Source organism: Carcharhinus amblyrhynchos, chromosome 7 (genome assembly GCF_965287045.1).
Source record: "Carcharhinus amblyrhynchos chromosome 7, sCarAmb.v2.hapA, whole genome shotgun sequence".
NCBI lineage: Eukaryota > Metazoa > Chordata > Chondrichthyes > Carcharhiniformes > Carcharhinidae > Carcharhinus > Carcharhinus amblyrhynchos.
The window spans coordinates 66,306,218-66,328,364 of record NC_137330.1 but is presented as its reverse complement, the minus strand read 5'-3'; the positions used below and the strand labels follow the sequence as shown (position 1 = coordinate 66,328,364).

At 40.5% G+C, this 22,147-nt stretch overlaps 1 protein-coding gene across 1 annotated transcript in view; it reads right to left on the bottom strand.

Moving 5' to 3' along the window:
* Window positions 1-22,147, bottom strand: part of trdn (triadin) — a 209,007-nt gene that overhangs the window by 57,826 nt on the left and 129,034 nt on the right. The window contains exon 13 of the mRNA XM_080193433.1: window positions 11,812-11,889. Coding sequence (XP_080049559.1) covers window positions 11,812-11,889 — 78 coding nt within the window. The remainder of the gene's footprint in view (window positions 1-11,811; window positions 11,890-22,147) is intronic.

The window sequence follows — 22,147 nt, the reverse complement described above, 5'->3', positions numbered from 1 at the left end:
AAGTGTGATGAGAGGGAGGCTGAACTTGGGCATGATTGCATGAAGCCCTCACAAAAGGAAGGGCCAGAGAAATATTGCATCTTAGGAGATGCGCACAGACTCAAGACGGAGTGGCAAAGAAGTCCACACTGGGCTTGGGAGCTTTACAGATGATGTGAATATCCACCACAACAATGATTGGATCCAGAATGTCTGCAGGGATGGTTGTTGAGGGATAAGGGCAACTCTAATGTGTCACTTTCAGACATGTGCCGAGGAGCGTTACAACACTACTCACAGCTCCACATACTCTTTCATAGAGCAGGCAATTGACTTCTGAAGATGTGATTCAGATGCCTGGACTAGTCAGGTGGCTCTTTGCAATACACACCAGAGAGTGCTTCCCACATAATCACAGTTTGCTGTGCCCTTTACAATTTGGCAATGCATAGAGGTGAGTCATCCCCAGATGGACGAGAGAATGGAGTGTGAGTAATGTTTCCTCGGAAGGAACTCTTCAAATGCAGCCAATAAAAATTTATTCCAAAATTTACTCCAATTTAAAAATCAAAGAAAGGGTTCAATAAAGAAACTTCATTAGTCCAAACCTGGGGCCTTGCCCTGGGCCAAACCAAGTTCAACACACGTTCTTATGAGTCAGCTGACCATCACATCATTCTGTAATTGATTCCATGGGTTTATTGGGTGAGCTGACCCTCACAGCTCGTTACCATTGGTCACATTATATCCAATAGAAAGTTGGCACCGGTTATATTCTACAAGCAACGTGACAGTTGGGAGGGTGGTGATGTGAAACTATGTGAGAGAAGGAGTGTTGGTATGTGTCGCCTGCTAATGGATGCATGAGATCTGTGAGAAGACACAGGTTTGAGTACATGATGCCACGATGAGAATTTGTCAGTGGAGGGAGTTGAGAATAGTTACACTGGCAGAGCAGATAAGATCATTTATCATTTATCCTTTATCTGCAGTGTGGTAACATGCATCTGCACCTGAATTCTTTGAATCAAGGCCTGGGGAACATGGTGGTTTAAAGGTGGTTGCAGAATTCTAGAGACTACAAGCCTTTTGCCTCCAGGTTCCAGACATCTTACATGGTCGTGTGAAGGTAGGTGGGGTGGAGGGAATGATAGGAGTCTGTAGGACTGGTGTTTATGGATTTTGTAAGCTACGGCCAAATGACATGAAATCTAGTTGATGCACATGAAAATTTAATCTGATTCTGAACCAATATAGTTCAGTTCGTTTGAAGATGCTTTAGCTCTTTTTCTGGTAATCCTGACATGTTCAGCCTGTGTAGCTAGGTGAATTTTAATGATTCAGATGTACCTAAGAAACCGTAGCTCTGCATGCTGTTTAAACAATTGGATTGTGAAAAGTGTGTCAGTTGCATCCCAATTCTACCTGGGGAATTTTGTGGCTATTTTGTCATGCTCCCTTTAACCTTGCTTCTTCGATAGTAACCAGGATGGGAATTGCTGTAGCTACTTTTGCATACTTTCCTAAAATTCCACCCACTATAATCGCAACATTCTCTGGCCTAATTTCCATAACTTTGTTGGGGTTTTCTTTGTTGTTCACTCTCGGTTTGGCCCACACCATGGATACACAACTTTCTCAACTGAGTTAACCTGGAGCTTGTCCTTTTGATGCCCTGTTCCATTTGCCACAAGGGATCTATCTATATACCATCTTTCTATTTGAATATTGTGTCCTCAAAGCTTTTCTGTGCAGTCACCATGCTGCAGTTTCAACACTATGATGCATCAGCTTCACTTCAGTCTGACCAAACCTTTGAAGGTTGGCTTAAACCAAGTAGCATGATCTAAACTGTTCGCCATGTTGTAGCTGTACTTAATCTTGCTGCCAGGCTGACCAGCATGATATTTGGAAGGAACCACTGCAGCACAGCACGTCACATGTGTGATAAATGATATAAAAGGCATCAATCACTTATAACAATTGCGCAAACACAATGTAGGGTTCCTTTATTAAGAGCAGACATTTGTTTATGAACAGAAGGTTGGAAACACTAGAGCTGCAGTACTGTGTGTGCTGTGTTTGGCTCCAGAATCAAGTGAAACAGAGGTTGAATCACATGATGCACTTCCCTTAAAATGATGGCATGCTACTATCCCATAACAGACTGTCAACTTTAACATATGCCAGTCCATAAGTTTTCTGGACCCAATGTCATTATTCAAAGAAGAACAGGTAATTTGTGTCTTAGAATTGGATGATATAGCACAAAAGGAGGTCATTCAGCCCATCATGCCAATTGTCATTTTTAAAGAACTGTATATGCAGATTTGATTTTATTTATTATTGTCACATGATTTAGTATATTGAAAAGTAATGTTTCTTGCACGCTACACAGACAAAGCACACCATACATAGGGAAGGAATGGAGAGAGTGCAGAATGTTATGTTACAGTATTAGCTAGCGTGTAGAGAAAGATCAGCTAGCTTAATGCGAGTTAAGTCCATTCAAAAGTCTGATGGCAGCAAAAAAGCTGTTCTTGAGTCAGTTGGTACTTGAGCTCAGACTTTTGTATCTTTTCCCAATGAAAGGAAGTGGAAGAGGATATGTCCAGGGTGCATGGGATACTTGATTATGCTGGCTGCTTTTCTGAGGCAGTGGGAAGTATAGACAGTGTCAATGGATGGGAGGCTGGTTTTAGTGATGGTCTGGGCTTCATTCACAACCTTTTGTAGTTTCTTGTAGTCTTAGACAGAGCAGGAGTCATACAAAGCTGTGATACAACCACAAAGAATGCTTTCTATGGTGCATTTGCAGAAGTTGGAAAGAGTTGTCATGGACATGCCAAATTTTCTTAGTCTTCCAAGAAAGTAAAGGTGTTGGTGGGTTTTATTAACTATAGCGTCCGCATGGAAGGACCAGGACAGGTTGTTGGTGATCTGGACACCTAAAAACTTGAAGCTCTCGATCATTTCTACTTCATCCCCATTGATGTTGACATTGGCATGCCTTCCACTACGTTTCCTGAAGTCGATGACTATCTCCTTCGTTTTGTTGACATTGAGGGAAAGGTTATTGTCATCGTACCAGTTCGAGATTCTCTCTCATTCCTGTACTGTGCCTCGTCATTGTTCGAAATCTACCCACAATGGTGGAGTCATCAGCAAACTTGAACATTAAGTTGGAGGGGAATTTGGCCATGCAGTCAAAGGTGTATAAAAGTGTGTCCTCAGTCCTTACGATACTATCTGGCAGAGCACCGGTTTTGAGGACGATCATGGAGGTGGTGCTGTTGCGTATCTTTACTGATGGTGGTCTGTGGGTTAGGAAGTCTAGGATCCAGTTGCAGAGGGAGGTGCCGAGCCCTAAGCCATGAAGATTGGAGAGGAGTCTCATAGTAATAATGGTGTTGAAGGCTGAGCTGTAGTCTATGAATAGGAGTTTGACATAAGTGTCTTTGTTATTTAAGTGTTCTAGAGTTGAGTGTAGGGCCAGAGAAATGGCATCTGTTATGGATCTGTTGCATTGATAGGCAAACTGTAGTGAATCCAGACAGTAGATCTACCACCCTACTGCAAGGTTTGTAAGCTGTACATCTCAAAGATTGTTGGATCATATCAAACAGCATGTTCCTTTGGCTGCTCACAACAGGCATGGTATTGATCATGTCCAACCAGTCTAGGCTTGCAGAACTAAACCAGTGTCCAACATTAGATGTGATTCTACAGTTGGACAACGTTTGCTAAACAATCTTGAGTGTGCTAACAATTGTGTTGACAATCAGTATAAAATTTAGTTTAGCTTGCAGTGTGGCACACTTACACGTGCAAAAAGCTACATATATAAACACACATTTCTTTCTGTTCTTTGCAGACAGAAAGAACAAGCATGCACATTGATTTTGTTTAGTTAAAACAGGCCCAGAGACGGCCAATCTCTGGCTCATTCCCCAGGTCAGAGTCAACATGCCTGATCTGAATTTAAACAAAGCTTGGCAGTTAACTGTCAATCACCAGATAACTGGTGCATTATCTATGGCAATACCTCTACTAGTCAGAGACCACTTGCCAACCAATCAGCATTTTCTTCTCACAAACTATAAACTGTTGTTCCCTTTATATTTGGCATTCTTCTAAATTGTTCTGATGAGGCAAGATGAAAAGTTTTGACAACAAGTATCTTTTTTAAGCTATGCGCAAAATAATGGGATTAGGAACCAGAAGATGTACTGATGGTCTGTCAGAGTACCCCCCTACTCTTCAAAAAGAGCCCCTGGGCCCTTTAACATTTACCTGAGAGATGAGCCAGGTTCTAGGTTTAGGTTCTGACACAAAAGACAACACCAGCAACAGTGTGGTATTCCTTCAGCATCACACGTTATCAGCCTAGGTTATGTGCTCAAATTTCTGCTGTGAGTTTGAACTCAGACTTGTTGATACAGAGGCACGAGTGTTTATCACCGATACGTAAAATGCCTGAAACAATGTTTTGTTTTATCCTCCAGTCTCCACTGGATTTTTGTCTCGTCAGAAAACAGCCAAAAAGGTTTCAAGTCCAATGAACATGATGTAGCTAAGCCTGAATTCTTAACTGTTTCAAGGTGAAAGCTCCTCTGCGGGGTGGACCTGAACTCAGTATAGAAATAGGCCATTGTACTGACATGAGCGATGCAACTCAATCATCGTCAGGCCTGGCACAATGTAATGAGGGTAAGGAACTTCGGACCATTTACTACAGATCTGACCCAATATAAAGTACTCAATCTTGATTTGACTTTACTGCTGTGAATTGCTGCTCAAGTTCCCATGAATGAGCTCCTAGTGACAAAGTTATTTAATTCACTCTCCCTATCCCTACTGGATAACCCACTTAATTTAATGAATTAGCCTTTGAAATAATTATGAAAAAAGAGAAGCTGCAAAAACATTTAGCCCTGCAAAACATCACAATAAAATAAGTCAGTGTTTGAAAAACAATGTTTGAGATTAATTGTACCATAAAAGCTAAATATCATAACACTGATCTAAATCCAGTGCAAGTCACAGCAAACTGGCAGATTAGAAGATTTGATGTAGGACCTTTGCTTTCACAGAAGCGAGCAGACATTTTGACACTGCATTATCTTTATTAAATTATAAAATGTGGTAGTATTTCCCAGCAAAGTACACAATGAATATAACTCATCAACAATAATTCATTCCAAACATCTATCACTGAGTTATGTCATCGGAATACTTACTGGCTATTTATTATATTCTGTGATTCATTACTGGAGATGTATATATTAATGCGACAAGTATTTCAGGTGACCTCAATTCTGCAGCGTATCTTCCAGTCAAAAGTATTCATTTCCTGGTGTAGTTTGAGGTAGTTACTCAAAAAAATACAATATCCTTTCTCTTATTTTAATTTTGAAGTTTTCTTTTAAATCAAAATGATAATATGTCCTGTAGTCTTACAAACTGTTGTTCCTGTTGCAGAAAGCTACGTACCCACAAATTTTGTGCTCTTTATAACCCTTCATCCTATATACTCACATTTTATCCTAACATTGCTACGTAACCATGACTATACAACTGGAGCTTTCCCACGTCCATTCACATGAGCATTTTGGCTGCTGCTCAGGACAAGAGCATTACTTTTTTCCCTTCATTCTTCTTTATTATTTATCTCTTCAAGGCCTTTTTATCCTATTGTCATCCCTCTTTTTAAATCACCCAGTCAGATAGGTTTCTGTCAAGGGCATGATATTGATGGAATCACCCACAATAATCTCTTGGACACTCTTTGTCCAGCACCCCACCAGCTCTATTATCTAACTCTACCCCTTTTTTTGGGGTCATTGTCTGAAGTTGCACCAACCTGTTCACAGCCTTGGCATCTAATCTGATGTTAAGATGAGCTTCTGACTTCTCAAGGAAACCTACTTACATCTCCATAACGTCAACTGTCTCCATCACTTCAGTTCATCTGTCGCTGAAACCTTATCCATGCTTTTATTACTCTCAAGGCTCAACTATTCCAGTGCTAACCAATCAATTTCCCACCTTACATCATCCATAAGCTTGAACTTTCACCAAATCCTCTTCACCCATCACTTGTGTGCTTGCTGATCTACAGTAACTCCCATTCCAGTGACATTTCAGTTTGTCAACTCAGCATCATTTTCAAATTGTCCATGGGCTCATCCATCCTGATCTCCATATTTTCCTCCTGCCCTATAACCCTTCAAGAAATTTGTACTCCAAGTTCTGGTCTTTTGTACATCTGATTTTAATTGTTCCACTATTGGTGGCCTTAAGCTGCCGTTAAGCCCCTTTGCCTCTCTCTTCTCCTTTAAGAAACTCCATAAAATGTTCCTCTTTGACTAACCCTGTCCCAGTTAACTGTCCCTTTCTCTGGCTCGGTGTCAGATTTTGTTTGATAACACTCCTGGGATGTTTTACTACATTAATACCAATATTGGCAATCTCTCATGTTAAGGACAGTTCTTTCTTGTGGATGGTTGTGTGGAAGTGAAATGTTTGTATTGACTGCGGCTTTACAAATGCTTGTGAGTTCCATCTTAGCTTTGCAGGAATGAGGACAAAGGTGCACTTCCAGTTGAGGTGGTGATGGATTTTTGGTTCAAGTAGCTGCCCTCTCTTTCCATCTCTCTCAGTGGCATTCTAGTTGATCACAATAACTTGCTGCCATTTTTAAAATGATAAGTTGCCATTTTGGTTATGATTGGGCATCTGTTTTTCATGTGTTGATATTAATAGAACAGATGTCCATTGAGGCTTTGAGATTGTCATTGATGGCTATCGAGATCAATGGCCTGTGTGTAAATGGACTCCCTGGCATAGCTCCAAAAAGAGCACTATCGGAGGCAGATATTCTGACATGTCTTGTCCATCTCAGCTGATGAGATCATCATGGTCTATATTTGGCATGTCTGTGCGTTGGAGGAAGGCATTCATGTTTATATTTAGTCCTCCCGTTTGATTTGCAAGATCCTTCCAAGACAGTACGATGACGTAGTTTTCCGTCCTTCACATGGTATCTAAAAGTTGTCTGAGCTTCAACACTGTTGAGAAGCATGGGGAGAACTGCTGCCTCTATCAGGTCTGATGTCACAATTTTCAAAAATTCAAGTACACAATTTATCACAAGTTAAGGTAATACATTGGTGAAGAAGCCAATCATTGAATCCAATGTCAGCTTTTGAGAATAGGTAGCTTCCAAGATATGAGGTGTGAATTTTCCAACACTTGAATATCAATTGAAGATATTGAATTTGATACATTTGACCCAATGCTTAGTGAAGCGATAACTGCTGTCAACCAGATGGAAAACAACAAAGCTTCTGATCCTGACAATCACCCTATCGCATGTCTCTTCCCTGTCAAAAAAGGCATCCAACATGACTCTGTCATTGCACTCCAACGTGCTAATGATAGGCTCCCTCCAGGTATGGTAATAACTTAATGCACTGATGGCAAACTCACTCTTCAACCTCAGTTAAAAGCTGCAACCAAGATAACAACTGCTTCTGTACTAGAACTGAATGCAGAAGTTAGTATTCACTCCAAAGCATAACAAAAACAGATAGTTGACATATTCACCAAAGCCTAAGTACATGGGACTTCCAGCATACCAGAAAGACCAAAGTCTTCTGCCAACCTACTACATTAAAGGAACTATGTAAGTTGTTATTTTCCAATGATTTGACCAGAAAAAAAATTCAGATCGATTGAGCAGTGTGTCCTAGTGGGGTCACAGGACAAAGTTTTGGGGTCACAATGTACAAAATCATAATGATAGTTTAGAGAGGAGGTTCCATCATGGGACTGGTTCCAATGTCCCATAATGTGCTTTTCCAGTCTTGCAGCCTCAGTAGGAATCCCACTTGGAAGGACAGTAAGTGGGGAAGGGAGTACATGATGTAATTGGAGAATTGGGCCAGAAAGTAGCCTCTATATGTCTAAACCTGTAAACTGTTCACTGGCAAGTAGTCAGTGCTTCTAATCAGTGGCTGAACAGTCAGGGCAGGCTGACACAAGTAAATTCATGTTCTAAGTTGGCTTGTTCAGCATTGTTCTGCTCCAGTATCATTTGGGGAGGGGGGGTGGTTGCGAGCAGTATAGCCACTTACTGTCAGGACTTTTGGTTTCCTTTCAGGAACCTTTTGTGCTGGGGTCACGCAAGCTCCAATAGATACTGCTTTGGAGTGGTCACTCCCATTTCCGGAGATTCTGTCCCACTCTTCACTACCCTGCTCGATCATCTCAGCTCTTTGCTTACCTGTTTGACTGTCCCAACTCTTTGCTTCCTTTCTCAACCATCCCTGTTCTTCACTTCATTCCCCAGCTCTCCTGCCCGCAGCTCCTTTTACTCACTTCCTCCTTCTCACTGACCCTCTCGAGCCTCCCACTCACAACAATGGTTTGGGAAAAAAAGTAATGATCTTTAATTACAGTAGTGAAGATTATAATGCAGCTTTTTTTTTTCCATATACTAATGGAGGCTATAATGCTGCTGGCACCTTATCAATAAAATAATGATTGTGACTATCCTGCTCTCCCTCCTCCCCCCCCCCCACTCAGAATCCCACCCCACACCAAAACAACTTGGGGTCACTCCAAGTCTGAAGTTGTTAAAATGGTGTCACACAGGGAAGTACTGAATTGATGGATGAACAATGTATTGTCAGTGCATTACAATTTCTTGGAAAAATCTCCTTTTCAAAGGGCCCTGTTGTAATTTCTCTAATAATAAACAGAAATTATAAAATTAAGGATAGCAGACAAGAGAAATGATGTAAAAATACTGAATGCAGTTTGTAAATTACAATATTTCTCGATGCCAAAACCCATTTTATAATCTTAACTGTGATTGCTCAGCCGATTTGAATCAAAGCATCTGCAGTTGGGTTTCCTGACTTTCAGTTGTTTATCGGTTATGAAAAAGTGTTTTCATTCTCAACACATGATTTCTTATCACAGGCATATTGAAAGGAAACATAATTTTCAGCTCAAAAATGAAGTGTACTCTGTAATACTCATACAAAGGTTGAAAATAGTCCTCTTAATATTATTCACAATCCATGCCATCTCATAGCTGATTCTCAGAACTAAATGATCACCATGGAAACTTGCCACTCCAACTTCTAAACTGTGTCATCAGAGTTAAACAGCACATTTCCAAGATGGATAAGCAGCTAAGACACAGACACCAGACCTGAAAGCATGCAGTCTATATAAATGCTAAATATGATCTCATTCTACAATCAATATCCTTGTTTCAGAAAAGCAGTAAACACTGGAAATCTGAAATTAATCAGTAAATATGGAGAAAGAACAGGCAGCTTATGTTTCAATTGTAGATCCTTTATTAGAACTGACAAATTTTTTTTTTAAACACGTGAAATATCAACTTACCTGTTCTTTTCTAATATGCTAACTGACCTTCTGAATGGGGTGGCATAGTGGTTAGCATTGCTGCCTCACAGTACCAGGGAGGACCTGGGTTCAATTCCCGGCTTGGGTCACTATCTGAGTGGAGTTTGCACTTTCCTCCTGTGCCTGCGTGGGTTATCTCCTGGTGCTCCAGTTTCCTCCCACAGCTTGAAACATGTGCTGGTTAGGTGCATTGTCCCGAACAGGAGCCAGAGTGTGGCAACTAGGGGAATTTCACAGTAACTTGATTGCATCGTTAAATGTAAGCCTTACTTGTGACTAATAAATAAATTTTACTTTACTATATTGTTGGTGTGGGCAGTCAGGTGGGAATGGGCAGGCCGTTTCATAAAAATGCTTTTCAAAAGGAAGGAAAGAAGGGTGGTACTAATTTTGGGGAGGGTGGGGGGGGGGGAAGAGAAGCGTGCGTGCTGCATACAGTACCCCACTTCTTTCCCACACACTAGTGAGCACAGTAAAATACAGTCCAGAGTCTCTGTAGCAACTTCAACCAGGCCATTGAGGTTGATTTATTGGAGTATGAACTCCGTGGTTAAGAATCCAATTGATGGGCCAGAGATTGTTTACCTTGTACTTAATAGAGAACATCAGTACCTCTGACACCCCCAGAGGTAGACTGCTACCTGACAGCTCTATGTGTACTGCTATTAGAGTTTGTAAATAAAGGGATTTTAGTGAAGGGACTTCTGCCTCTGCAGATTTACAGTATCCAAAAGCAACACTGAAGGATATTGAATCATAGGTATATGAAGGTCTGAAAATATTGTACATGTGCACATTGCCCACATACAACATCCAAATTCTTCTTCTCCAGATACAAGAGAACTAATGCACAGGAAAGGTAAATTTATTGACCATTTTAAAATAAACTTTGAAAAAAAAAATGACCAGAATTTTACAGCGCTATCACGGGGATGGGGAGAGGTCTATAAAACAGCAAGCCTTTCAAAAGTCCATTGCCTTTGACAGGACCGGAAACCCCACTAACAAGAGGGATTGGAAAATTCTACTCAATGTATTTAGTCTGTTTTCTCAGAGCCGGGTAACGGAGTGATGGTTTGGACAGCTGTGGTACAAACTCAAAATGGTATTTTGTCAAGTGATTGACTGAGATTTTTTAAAATTCATTTTATAGAATGTGGGCATTGCTGGCTAGACCAGCATTTATCGCCCATCCCCTAGTTGCCCTTCAGAAGGTGGTAGTGAGCTGCTGCCTTGAGTTGCTTCAGTCTACGATGTGCAGGTACACCCACAGTGCTGATGGAGCGTGTGTTTCGGTTTTTGTTTCCAGCAGTGAAACAATGTCAATTTATCTCCAAGTCAGGATGGTGAGTGGCTTGGAGGGGAACCTCCAGGTGGTGGTGTTCCCAGGCATCTGCTGCTCTTTCTCTTCTAGATGGTAATGCACATGGATTTAGAAGGCACTGCCTAAGGAAGCTTGGTGAGTTCTTGCAGTGCATCTTGGAGATGATAAACACAGTTGCCACTGTTTGTCGGTGGTAGAGGGATTGAATGTTTGTGGAAGGAATGACAATCTGCCAGCACATTCTAGCTGCAACAAATGCTTTGTTCTAGATGGTGCCAAGCTTCTTGAATGTTGTTGGAGCTGTACTCATCCAGGCAACTGGGAGGTATTCCATCACACTCCTGACTTGTGCCTTGTAGATGGTGGCAGACTTTGCGGAGTCAGGAGATAAGTTACTTGCTGCAGGATTCCTACTTTTTGATCTGCTCAGGTAGGCACATATTTATATGACCAGTGTAAGTCCCAGGAAGTTAATTATTGGGGATTCAGCAATGATAACACTACTGAATGACAAAGGACGATGATAGATTCTCTCCTGTTGGAAATGGTTATTGCCTGGCACTTGTGTATGGTGAATGTTACTTGCCTCTGGTCAGTCCAAGCTTGGATATTGTCCAGGTCTTGCTGCATTTGGACATGGACTACTTCAGTATCTAAGGGGTGAGTCCAGGGGCAAATCAAACATTTTCCCATAGACTGGGTGAATTCCAAGTGCACAATATGTGAAAACAATAGTATTGTGCTCATTGAGCAAACAGTGCAGAAAAGGCCCTTCAGCCCATTGAGTCTGCAGCAACTTATTTTAAACTTGAAACCAAAACATTTATAAATTTGTATTCTCTTACTTTATTCAAAGTTTCCATTGTAATTCATTCTAAATGCATTATACCAAAGTACTTACTGATGAATCACTATGATATTGCACTTTTAGACCTCATTTGAACTTAAAAGTATGATCCTTACGAAAAGACGAGTGCTATCATTAGTAAGACAGGTGTAAAGATCACCAAAAGCTATTATCAATTTGTGAATACCTGCCAATCATAACAAAAACAATAACTTACCATGAACAACTAGTCCTGTAGGTTTCTTAACAGGAGGTTTCTTTTCTGGAGATTTGACTAGTTCTGGAGCTGGCGTGACTGCAGGAATGAAAAGATGCATTCCATTAAACAAAAGTGAAGAAACCGATGAGATTGCAATCAGAATTTTTAAGAAGCATTTTGAAAGGCTATTTACATTATTACGTAAACCCAACTCAATGTCTCCATTATACTAAAGAAGCACATTAACACTCCTGTAACAATGATGAGTATTGCACAATGCTTCACTATACTTAATGACCATAATGACTCTTTTTCTATATTAGTTTTTACATTGAACAATGTTATGATGAGTAGTGTTATGAGTAGTGTTGAGGAGCAGAAGGATCTTGGGGTCCGGGTCCACAGGACTCTTAAATCGGCCTCGCAGGTGGAGGAGGTGGTCAAGAAGGCGTATGGTGTACTGGCCTTCATTAATCGAGGGATTGAGTTTAGGAGTCGGGAGGTAATGCTGGAACTTTATAAGACCCTTGTCAGGCCTCATTTGGAGTATTGTGCGCAGTTCTGGTCGCCTCACTATAGGAAAGATGTAGAAGCTATTGAAAGGGTGCAGAGGAGATTTACAAGGATGTTGCCTGGACTGGGAGGCATGCCTTATGAAGTTAGGTTGAGGGAGCTGGGACTCTTTTCCCTGGAGAGACGAAGGTTGAGAGGCGACCTGATAGAAGTTTACAAAATGTTGAGAGGGATAGATAGGGTGGACTCTCAGAGGCTATTTCCCCGGTTTGAAATGGTCGCTACGAGAGGACACAGATTTAAGGTGCGGGGAGGGAGGTTCAGAAGTGATGTTAGGGGTAAGTTTTTCACTCAGAGGGTGGTGAGTGAATGGAATCGGCTGCCGTCAGTGGTGGTGGAGGCGAACTCGCTGGGGTCTTTTAAAAGACTTCTGGATGAGTATATGGGGTTTAATGAGATTGAGGGTTATAGATAGGTCTGTAGGTTGGTAGGTGATGTGGTCGGCGCAACTTGTGGGCCGAAGGGCCTGTTTGTGCTGTAGTGTTCTATGTTCTATGTTCTATGTTAAAACATTCAAATCCAGGCAATTGGTACAAGTAATATATGTGTAAAATAGGTATGGGTAAAACAGGCTAAATTGTACAATATATGAAATAAGAACATAAGAAAAGGTTGAGTTATGTGGAAAGTCCTGAAAGCAAAGGGATATAACTTAATAGTTTTTGAGGATCATTGACATGATTGCTTTTCTATTAAGCATACTGTATAAGTGTACAACTCAATTATTTATAACATTTTGAGAGCAAAACTGGAAAGCCCCCAGAATAAGCACAAGGATCAAAATTTGTAATTAACTTGCACTTGTCCTTCCAATGCACGCAACAGCCACTTTTTATGCTGCTTGCTGATTTAAAGGATGCTAGGTATTCAACCAGTGCTAAATATGCTGTTCACTGACTGCATACCTTAGCAGGGCCCCCAGAATTGTCCAAGACCTCTGAAAGTTAGGTGTACCACTTAAAGGCAGCCTGCACATTCTAGCTGCAGTGGATGTTTGAAGTGGCTGGATAAAAGTCTGAGCTGCAAGAGTAACTAAAGGCAGAAACAGGGCAAGTGGAATTCTCCAAGATTCTCTCTTACAGGATTCAACACTTTGCTGGATGGGGAGAGAGGTTTTCTAAACAATTTTTTGCAAAGCCTTTGAATCAGCTATATGGTGGTCAATGCAGGCAAGGTAGCCCCCAGGATCTGGTTGTAGTGCAAGAAGAAGTTTATTGAGCTTACATGAATGATTAAGGTCAGTAAATTCATGCTCAAATGTGTTTACAAGTGAATCTTTCCTCTTCTTGATGACCAAGGATGACTTTCTTCCGCTCCAGGGTTGTGGGCCTAAGTGACTAAAACGTTCAATGCTGGATCTACATAGTCTGGTAGGACAGATAGGGTTTGATGAGGTGGATGGATTGAATGCTTGGATTTTGGTACACCCCTTCCACTCACGTGTATGCTTGACCTTCCCCCATGCTGAGACATTCAAAATAGCTGACACCTTTGCAGATGCTTCTTCTCCAGTTTGAGCAGTCTTAAAGCAATAGATTCTCACAAATCAGTAGGGATGTTGCATTTTTTTTTTCAGGTTTTGAGGATGTCCCTCTGTCCTCTTGGTAACCGCTTGCCATGACAAAGCTTAGAGTAGAGAGCCTGTTTTTAAACAAGTGAAGCACTGTTCTATTCACCACAGTCACTTAATTCACTGACTAAAATTTTCTATCAGTCACGTTTCATGCCTCAGACTCACTTCACCCTCACAGCTTTTCAACCATGACAGCTGCATAACCTAAGACATTGCACTATACTCATCGGTACAATCCCTATCTCTTGCAGAATAAGATGGTGCACAACTGAAGACAGCAGGAGCAAACCTTCAGGAAACAGGCATGCTCCATGTCCTCACCCCATGTGGAAGAGATAGTAGTCACCATCACTGGAGCAGTGGTGTTGGAGTCCACTGTCTGCCATAGGATTAAAACCATTGAAGATGATAGTATACTTGTATCTAATCCTCCTTTTCATATCTTACTTTCCTCTCATTCCACAAGCTGTTTTTCTTTACAAGCTGCAGATAGTCTAAGCACAGATCTCTGCATTCTTCCCTCCTTGCCTCTAATACAACTCAACCTGGCGGTTTTATTTTTCAGATATCCATTCCTGCAACTTGATCCAATAGAGGTGCAGAAGCAAGAATTTGTAGTGGAATAAAAATCTGGTGATGAGGAAACACTGTTGCTTACTTTGAAACTTGGAGCCACCAATTCAGATACTGACACTGAAACTACTTTAGGGTGTGTGGTTTCAGCATGTGGTGAGACACTAGACATGAGAGGCAGTCAGAGAGGAAGAAAGAGTAACACAGGTGCCAACTCACCAAAAGATGATGTTACACACAGGTTCAGCTGCAAATGAGTAAGATTCAGGGAAAAAGTACCTTGCACAGAGTTTGGAACCCAGCCTTTCCAGCATGGAAGTGGTGACCAACTCCTCAGGAACAATTACAGACACATCCATGATGCAATGGCTGATGTCCTAGCTTCCATGCTACATAATGTCTGAGTGTTGCAGTGGAAGCTTGACTGGAGTCATGCAAGCTTAACTTGCTGCTCTCCTGAATGTGGAGACCAGTGGTTAATACATGTGTCTTTTCTTGACTCAAGAAAACCTTGTTTGATTTCTTCCTTACTGCTCACAGCTTAAATAGTAAAATACCTTCTGATTTGGAAAAGGCACATCCTCATAAAAAGGATATACATGCTACACTGCGGTAGCACTGCACAATAGTGCTCAGCCAGGTAGAAATACACAATAGAAGGGAATGCACAATGCACCAGCTACATTTCTAGTCAATGGAAACCCCCAAGAAATTGATGCTGGGAGATTGAACAATGGTAATGCAATTAAATGTCGAGGAAATAAAGACCCTCTCTTGTTGGAGACAATCATTTTCTAGCACTTGTGTGACAGGAATGTTACTTGTCCCTCTTCAGCAACAAATATACCCTTGTCCTTTTTACGAAGTATATCATCAACCAGTGGAAATGTTCCCTCCTGATTTCCATTGACTTTAATTTCACAAGAGCCTTTGATGTCAGCTTCAGTCAGATGAGTTAAATGTTACTTTGATGTCAAAGTTGGAGTCTCTGATTGCACCTCTGAAATTGAATGTATTTGTCCATTTTTGGATCAAGTCGGTAACAAGGTTTGGAGCTGATCAGTCCTGGCAGAATCCAATCTAAGTATTAATGAGCAGGTTATTCCTGAATAAGAGCCTCTTAATAACACAATCAATGACAACTTCTACCACTTCACTGATGATTGAGAGTAGACAAATGGGATGATAATTGGCCAAATTGGATTTGTCCAGTTTAAGTTAACAAGACATGTCCAGTCAATGTTTTACTTTGTCAGTAGATGCCAGTGTTGTAGCTGTACAGGAGTAGCTTAGTTAGGGGCACAGCTGGATCTAGAGCACACCTTTTTAGTACTACAGCCAGGACGTTGTTGGGGCCTTTATCCTTTTCTGTGACTTGCGCCCTCAGTCATTTCTTGATGTCATATGGAATGCAATGAGTTGGCATCAAATTATATTAAAAGAGACTGGTATCTTTAACTCTGAGAAACTTAAGAGGAAGCTGAGATTGATCATTTGTTAGTCATTCCTGGCTGAAGTTGGTTGCAAATTGTGTTTGGCACAAGATGGATGGGAATGTTCGTGGAACTTTCTACTCCCGTCATTCCCTTTGAGTAAAAGGAAACTAAGGATTTGAAAAATAAGAAGCATGTTTGTAAATGTCAGAACTTTTGAGAGTAGATAAGATAATGAACATCCAGGCAAAGTGTGGTTATTTTCTCATGAATGTTCATGAAAGTGTACATCAATTGCCAGCAAGTTCTGAAGAAAATCATTATAAAGAAATGGTTGTGAGAGAATTAAAGACTCAAATAAGTAAAGCATAACCTTCTGAAAGCAAGCATGATAGAAAAGTTTAAAGAAAAAGACTAGCTTTGCAAAGATTTTGACCAATTAATTTGGAAGCAAACAACTTCAATTCATTTCAAACCTATTTACTTGGACAGAGTCAAAATTAGGCCCAATGTGGGAAGACTACAAGTTACATCTTATGGATATTCAAATTAAGAATTCAGTGAAAAATTGGACATTAACTATGAATAAAGTCATTGACATTTGCAAGATGAACTTCAAAAACAATTAGAATTGAACAACTTTAAAGTGTTCTCTTTGATAACATTTCTATTATGGAAATATAGTATTTTTGATAATTCTATTATGAAAGTATAGTATTTTTGATAATATCACAAAGTAAACTCATAATAGCAGTCTGGTAGTTTAGTTTGGTAAATGCAAGTTTCAAGTATAAATGGTATGGTTTTCAATTAGTTAGTGAAAAGAAAGAAGTTGGTTATAGGTGGCATTTCTTTCATTTGAGAAAACATGATTCAAAACAAAAGAACACAAGAAATAGGAGCTGCAGTAAGCCATTTGGCCCTTTAAACTTCCTTAACTATTACACAAGATTGTGGCTGAGCTTCTGTCTTATCTTTAATATCCTCATATCCCTTTACTGCCTTGATATTCAAAAATATATTGATCTCTGTCCTAAATGTACTCAGTGACTGAGCAGCCATGGCAATCTGTGTGAAGAATTCCAAAATTCACATCTGTCCCTCAGACATCAAAAGCTGCATTCTAAACTATTACTTAAAATGCAGAGCAAACACACGAGTTCCTTAAACTTATTCCCCCAGCAGCCAAGCAGTATTTTCAGAAAGCTTAGAACTCCTTGTCACCACTCTCTGACACACACTCAACCTTTTTGATTTCTCAGTCTCACTGGAACCCGGTCGCTAGGCAACAGCACAGTTTTTTTAAACCTTAATTTTTTTCCCCCAAAAATCACTAACTACCAATCCAGTTGTAACCCACCTTTTCACTTCAAGAATTGTAAACCTCATTAAAAATGCATTGGTACAAATAAATCCAGAAAACCTGGACTTTTTGCTGAGAGGTCCTCCAGACATCCAAGCTCATAAAAATCCTAAATGGAACTGGAACCACGTTCCACCTTTATTAACACACAAATCTAAATTAAGGTTAAAGTTACACCTTGTATTGTCAGGATGCAGAATCAAAGTATTTTGCAATTTGATCAATCTCTTATTTCACATCTCGATTTTATTTATCTGCCTCTAATGTCTACTTGCACTTTTTTTGAGAGAAAGTCGTAGTTGTTGCACAAATAATCCAGAGGCCCAAGTGGATGCTTGGGGACACCATGACAGTTGGTGAAATTTAAATTTAATTAATAATTCTGTAATTGAATCTGAGTCTCTATAGTTGTGGCCATGAAACCACCATCAATTGTTGTAAAAAAACCCATTTGGTTCACTGATGTCCTTTCTAGAATGAAATCTGCCAACCTTACCTAGTCTGGCCTATATATGTCTCCACACCCACAGCAATGTTGTTGACGCTGCCCTCTAAAATGGCCTAAAAAGCCATTCAATTCAAGGGTGATTTGTGTTGGGTGACAAATGCTACTTTGCCAGCGATGTCCATTCCCCATGAAAGAATAAAAAGTACTATACACCTATTTACATGTCTATATAAATATTTACAAGCTTTCTTTGTGTCTCTTGCTTCTACTCTCATATTCTCTTTTCTTTTATAATGGAATTAATCTTTGTACCTTCATTTTTATGAGCTTATCCCTAGCCAAAATTAAAGTATTAGCAGAATTTATAAGTTCATTTTTGGTAATGTGATTCACAACTCTACTCAATTTTGATTAGCACTACATAATCCAAATATTCAGTTGTGACCTAAGCTTAAATAGCACTTCATCAAATCTGCCAAAAAACAGCCCAGAGCTCTTCACAGACAATTAGGTGCTCTGAAATGCTGACTACTATGTTATGTAGCAAATACAGTAATCACTTTGCACACAGCAAGATCCTGCAGCAGTGAATTAAGTGATGAGTCAATCTATTCTGACACTGTTGGGTAAGAGAGGCTCATTCACTAGGAAAACTCCAGAGTTCTTCTTTAAACAGTTCCAACTATTCAACATTTTCAATATCATCCTGAACTCACAGATAGGGCCTCAGATTATTATCTCATCTCAAGAACAAAGTCTATTACATTTTTGAGCTTAATGCTAAACATTTAACTTGGGGATCAGCATCATCAACTGCTCCCATTGGTCTGATATTATTGTGTCTAACATAACTTCCCTAGCAAGTTTAATGGGTGCAGTTGTGTGGAGAGACCTGCTAAGTGAACACTGCAAAAAGAGAAGCTTGGGACAGAAAAGCCCCCAACTTTAGGCCTCATAACAAGAACTGTGGAATGTGGATGAGACCTGGGAATTGAAATTATTCAGGCCTCATATTGCCACAGTCAGAAGATTTGGCATTCAATCATCTCTAATCTGCTTGTGGAACTCCTGAAAGCTTCAACTGACTTAGCATCCACCATCTATTTGGAGAATGAGTTCCAGACTTGCACTATCCTCTATGTGAGGAAATACTTTCTAATTTCACTCTTGCATGGTCTAGTTACAATTTTATGTTTATGGGTAGGATTTTCTGATCTATCAATGCAACCCCCACAACGGGTTCCCCAGCGGTGGGATGGATGAGATACACATAGCATCAGTGGAACAAGAAAATCCCACCATTGGCCAATGGCATGCTGCCTCCGCTACCAGAGAACATGCCCCAGGGTTTGGGGGGTGAGGGGAGGGCATTAAATCCCACCCAGTGTTTCCTGTTCTGGATTCCCCAGCAGAAGAAATAGTTACCCTATTGAATCCTTTTACAATTTTAAACACTTTGTTTGGACCTCCTCTACAAGTCAAGTCAACACAACATACCCTTATAACTTACCACATAGAACCAAAGAACCATAGAACATTACAGCATAGAAACAGGCCTTTTGGCCCTTATTAGTTGTGCTGAACCATTTTTCTGCCTAGTCCCACTGACCTGCACCTGGACCATATCCCTCCACACCCCTCTCATCCATGTATCGGTCCAAGTTTTTCTTAAATGATAAAAGTGATCCTTCATTTACCACTTCATCTGGCAGCTCTTTCACACTGCCACCACTCTCTGTGTGAAGAACACCCCCCTAATATTCCCTTTAAACTTTTCCCCCTTCACCCTTAATCCATGCCCTCTAGTTTTTTTTCTCCCCGAGCCTCAGTGGAAAAAGCCTGCTTGCATTCACACTATCTATACCCATTATAATTTTATACACCTCTATCAAATCTCCCCTCATTCTTCTACGCTCCAGGGAATAAAGTCCTAATCTATTCAACCTTTCTCTTTAACTCAGTTTCTCAAGTCTTGACAACATCCTTGTAAACCTTCTCTGCACTCTTTCAACTTTATTAATATCCTTCTTGTAACTAGGTGACCAAAACTGCACACATATTTTGGCTCACTATCATTCAGGAATTCTAAAGCTAAAATAAAGAGTTAAATTATAACAAGATTTCATACTTGCTGCATTAGGCCGAAGTTTGCCATCCAGACATGGAGAAGACCAATGTCAGACAGATACAAATGAAGCTGGGTGGGAATTGAAATCAGAAATTGTGACCTTATTCCCATTGGCCACCAGTCTGCACTTCCCACTGCCTCAGAAAAGCAGCCAGCATGGGAGAATGGCATAAGGTACGGGTATGAAGAGATGGGGGAAAGTATTTCAGATCTGTGGAATTTAAATTAGTAAAAGTATTGTATTTCAGATCTATGGAATGTAAATTTAGGTAATCAAACTTCCTGCAAGATACTGGTAGAATATAAAACACAGAACCCTCCTGTGCAGAAAGAGGCCCTTCAACCCTGCACCAAACACAATCCCACCCAGGCCCTACCCCCACATATTATACCCACTAATCCCTCTAACCTACACATCCCTGGCTACTAAGGAGCAATTTCTTAGCATAGCCAATCAACCTAACCCACACATCTTTGGACTATAGGAGGAAACCAGTGTACCCAGAGGAAACCCAAGCAGACATGAGGAGAATGTGCAAACTCCACACAGACAGTGACCTGAGCTGGGAATTGAACTCAGGACCCTGGAGCTGTGAAGTAGCAGTGCTAACCACTGTGCTACCGTGCCACACATATATCACATATGTGATATTTGATATGGAAACACTGAAAAAAACCTATGTATGAATGAGTAAGTTGTGGAAAGAGGCAGCTGAAGCAATTTTTAAAATTTGCCTATGAAAATCCAAAGCATTAAAAAGGGATGATCAAAATGTGTGCTAGTATGTTCTCTGTATTAAAACAATAAGCTAAATGAGATGGTATGAATTGAAAACTTCACTAAACACGTAAGAAACTATAAAGTGTTCATTTTATGAGCCTCTTCTGATAAAGTGCCCTATAGTTCTGATGCAATTTTAAATCCTTGAGAAAATTTGATAGCAGCATGTTTTCAAATGCTGAAAGCTTTCCAAGTGAAGAAACCTGCTAAAATCAGGCTGTTTTTTCCTCAGGTAAACAAAATAGATGATGGAAAAGAATACTTTCAGCCCACACTATATCTATCTGGCTGAGAGGCCCAAGGATAATAAAACTGGGCTGAAATCAACAGTCATACGTCAAAGCTATATTTTGCTTTAATGTAATTTTGGAACCATCGTGAAATTTTATGTTCCAATAAGCCCGATTTAAAAAAAACTGTACACAAAGTGCACAGAGACATAAGGCTGGATTTTCAGAAATGGGTCAGGAACCTGACGCCGAGACAATTTCCAGACCCTGACCCTGCGCCGCATTTTGAAATGTAAAAGTACTGAAAGCAAGTTTGATGCCCACTTGGTGACTCTGAGCACAACCAGGAGCGGAATCTACCTACAGAGGGCAAGCAGCAAGGTCAAATGGCAATCATTATGGGGTCTACCCTTGCCTTGCAACAAGATAAGAGCAGGCAGGTTCTCAGACAGCCTGCAGCTTCAATGTGCACGACAATAGGCAGGCAGCTAAATGAGAGGTATGCACTCGATCCAGAAGAAGATCTCCTGTTCAGAAAATTTTCACTGCAACAAAACTTTCATTTCTACCCTCATTTAACCCAACAGCTGTGCACCACTTTCCCAATTGAAAATTCTGTCCTCCCCACCTGTTAAACACCTGAAAGAGCTTAATAAGCTGCTAATTGGAGGGCATCAGTTTACCCCCAACCTCCTTTTAAAAATTGAAGCATAGTCCAGAGTTGTTAGGGGCAATATTTGGGAGGGTGATTTTAAATCGTAGTGGCACCCTTTCCAATTCCAGTGTCCCAGTGAGGTATACTACCCGGCCACAGAGATTCTGCTATTTTAAATGGCGTGAAGTTACCTGACAATAGGAATAAACTGACACAAGGTGACATTGATTGACAATATTATGGTTTGCCTTCATATACTAACATGGCAAGAAACCTTTTTTAAAAAAAAGGAGCAAAATACGGTGGATGCTGGAAATCCAAAATCCAAACAGAAAATAGTGGAAATATTCAGTGAGCCAGGCAGTATTTGTGGAGAGCAGTTGAGTTATATACTGAGAGAAGCCTTCCTTCACTGCATTGTAAATGTCAGATGAGCCTATCTTACTTACCCAGCTGGTCTGGTTTGAATGTTTCTGATGTGGAGATGCCAGCGTTGGACTGGGTAAACTCAGTAAGAAGTCTCACAACACTGGGTTAAAGTCCAAGTACATTAGACATACTTGGACTTTAATCTGGTGTTGTGAGACTTTTTACTTT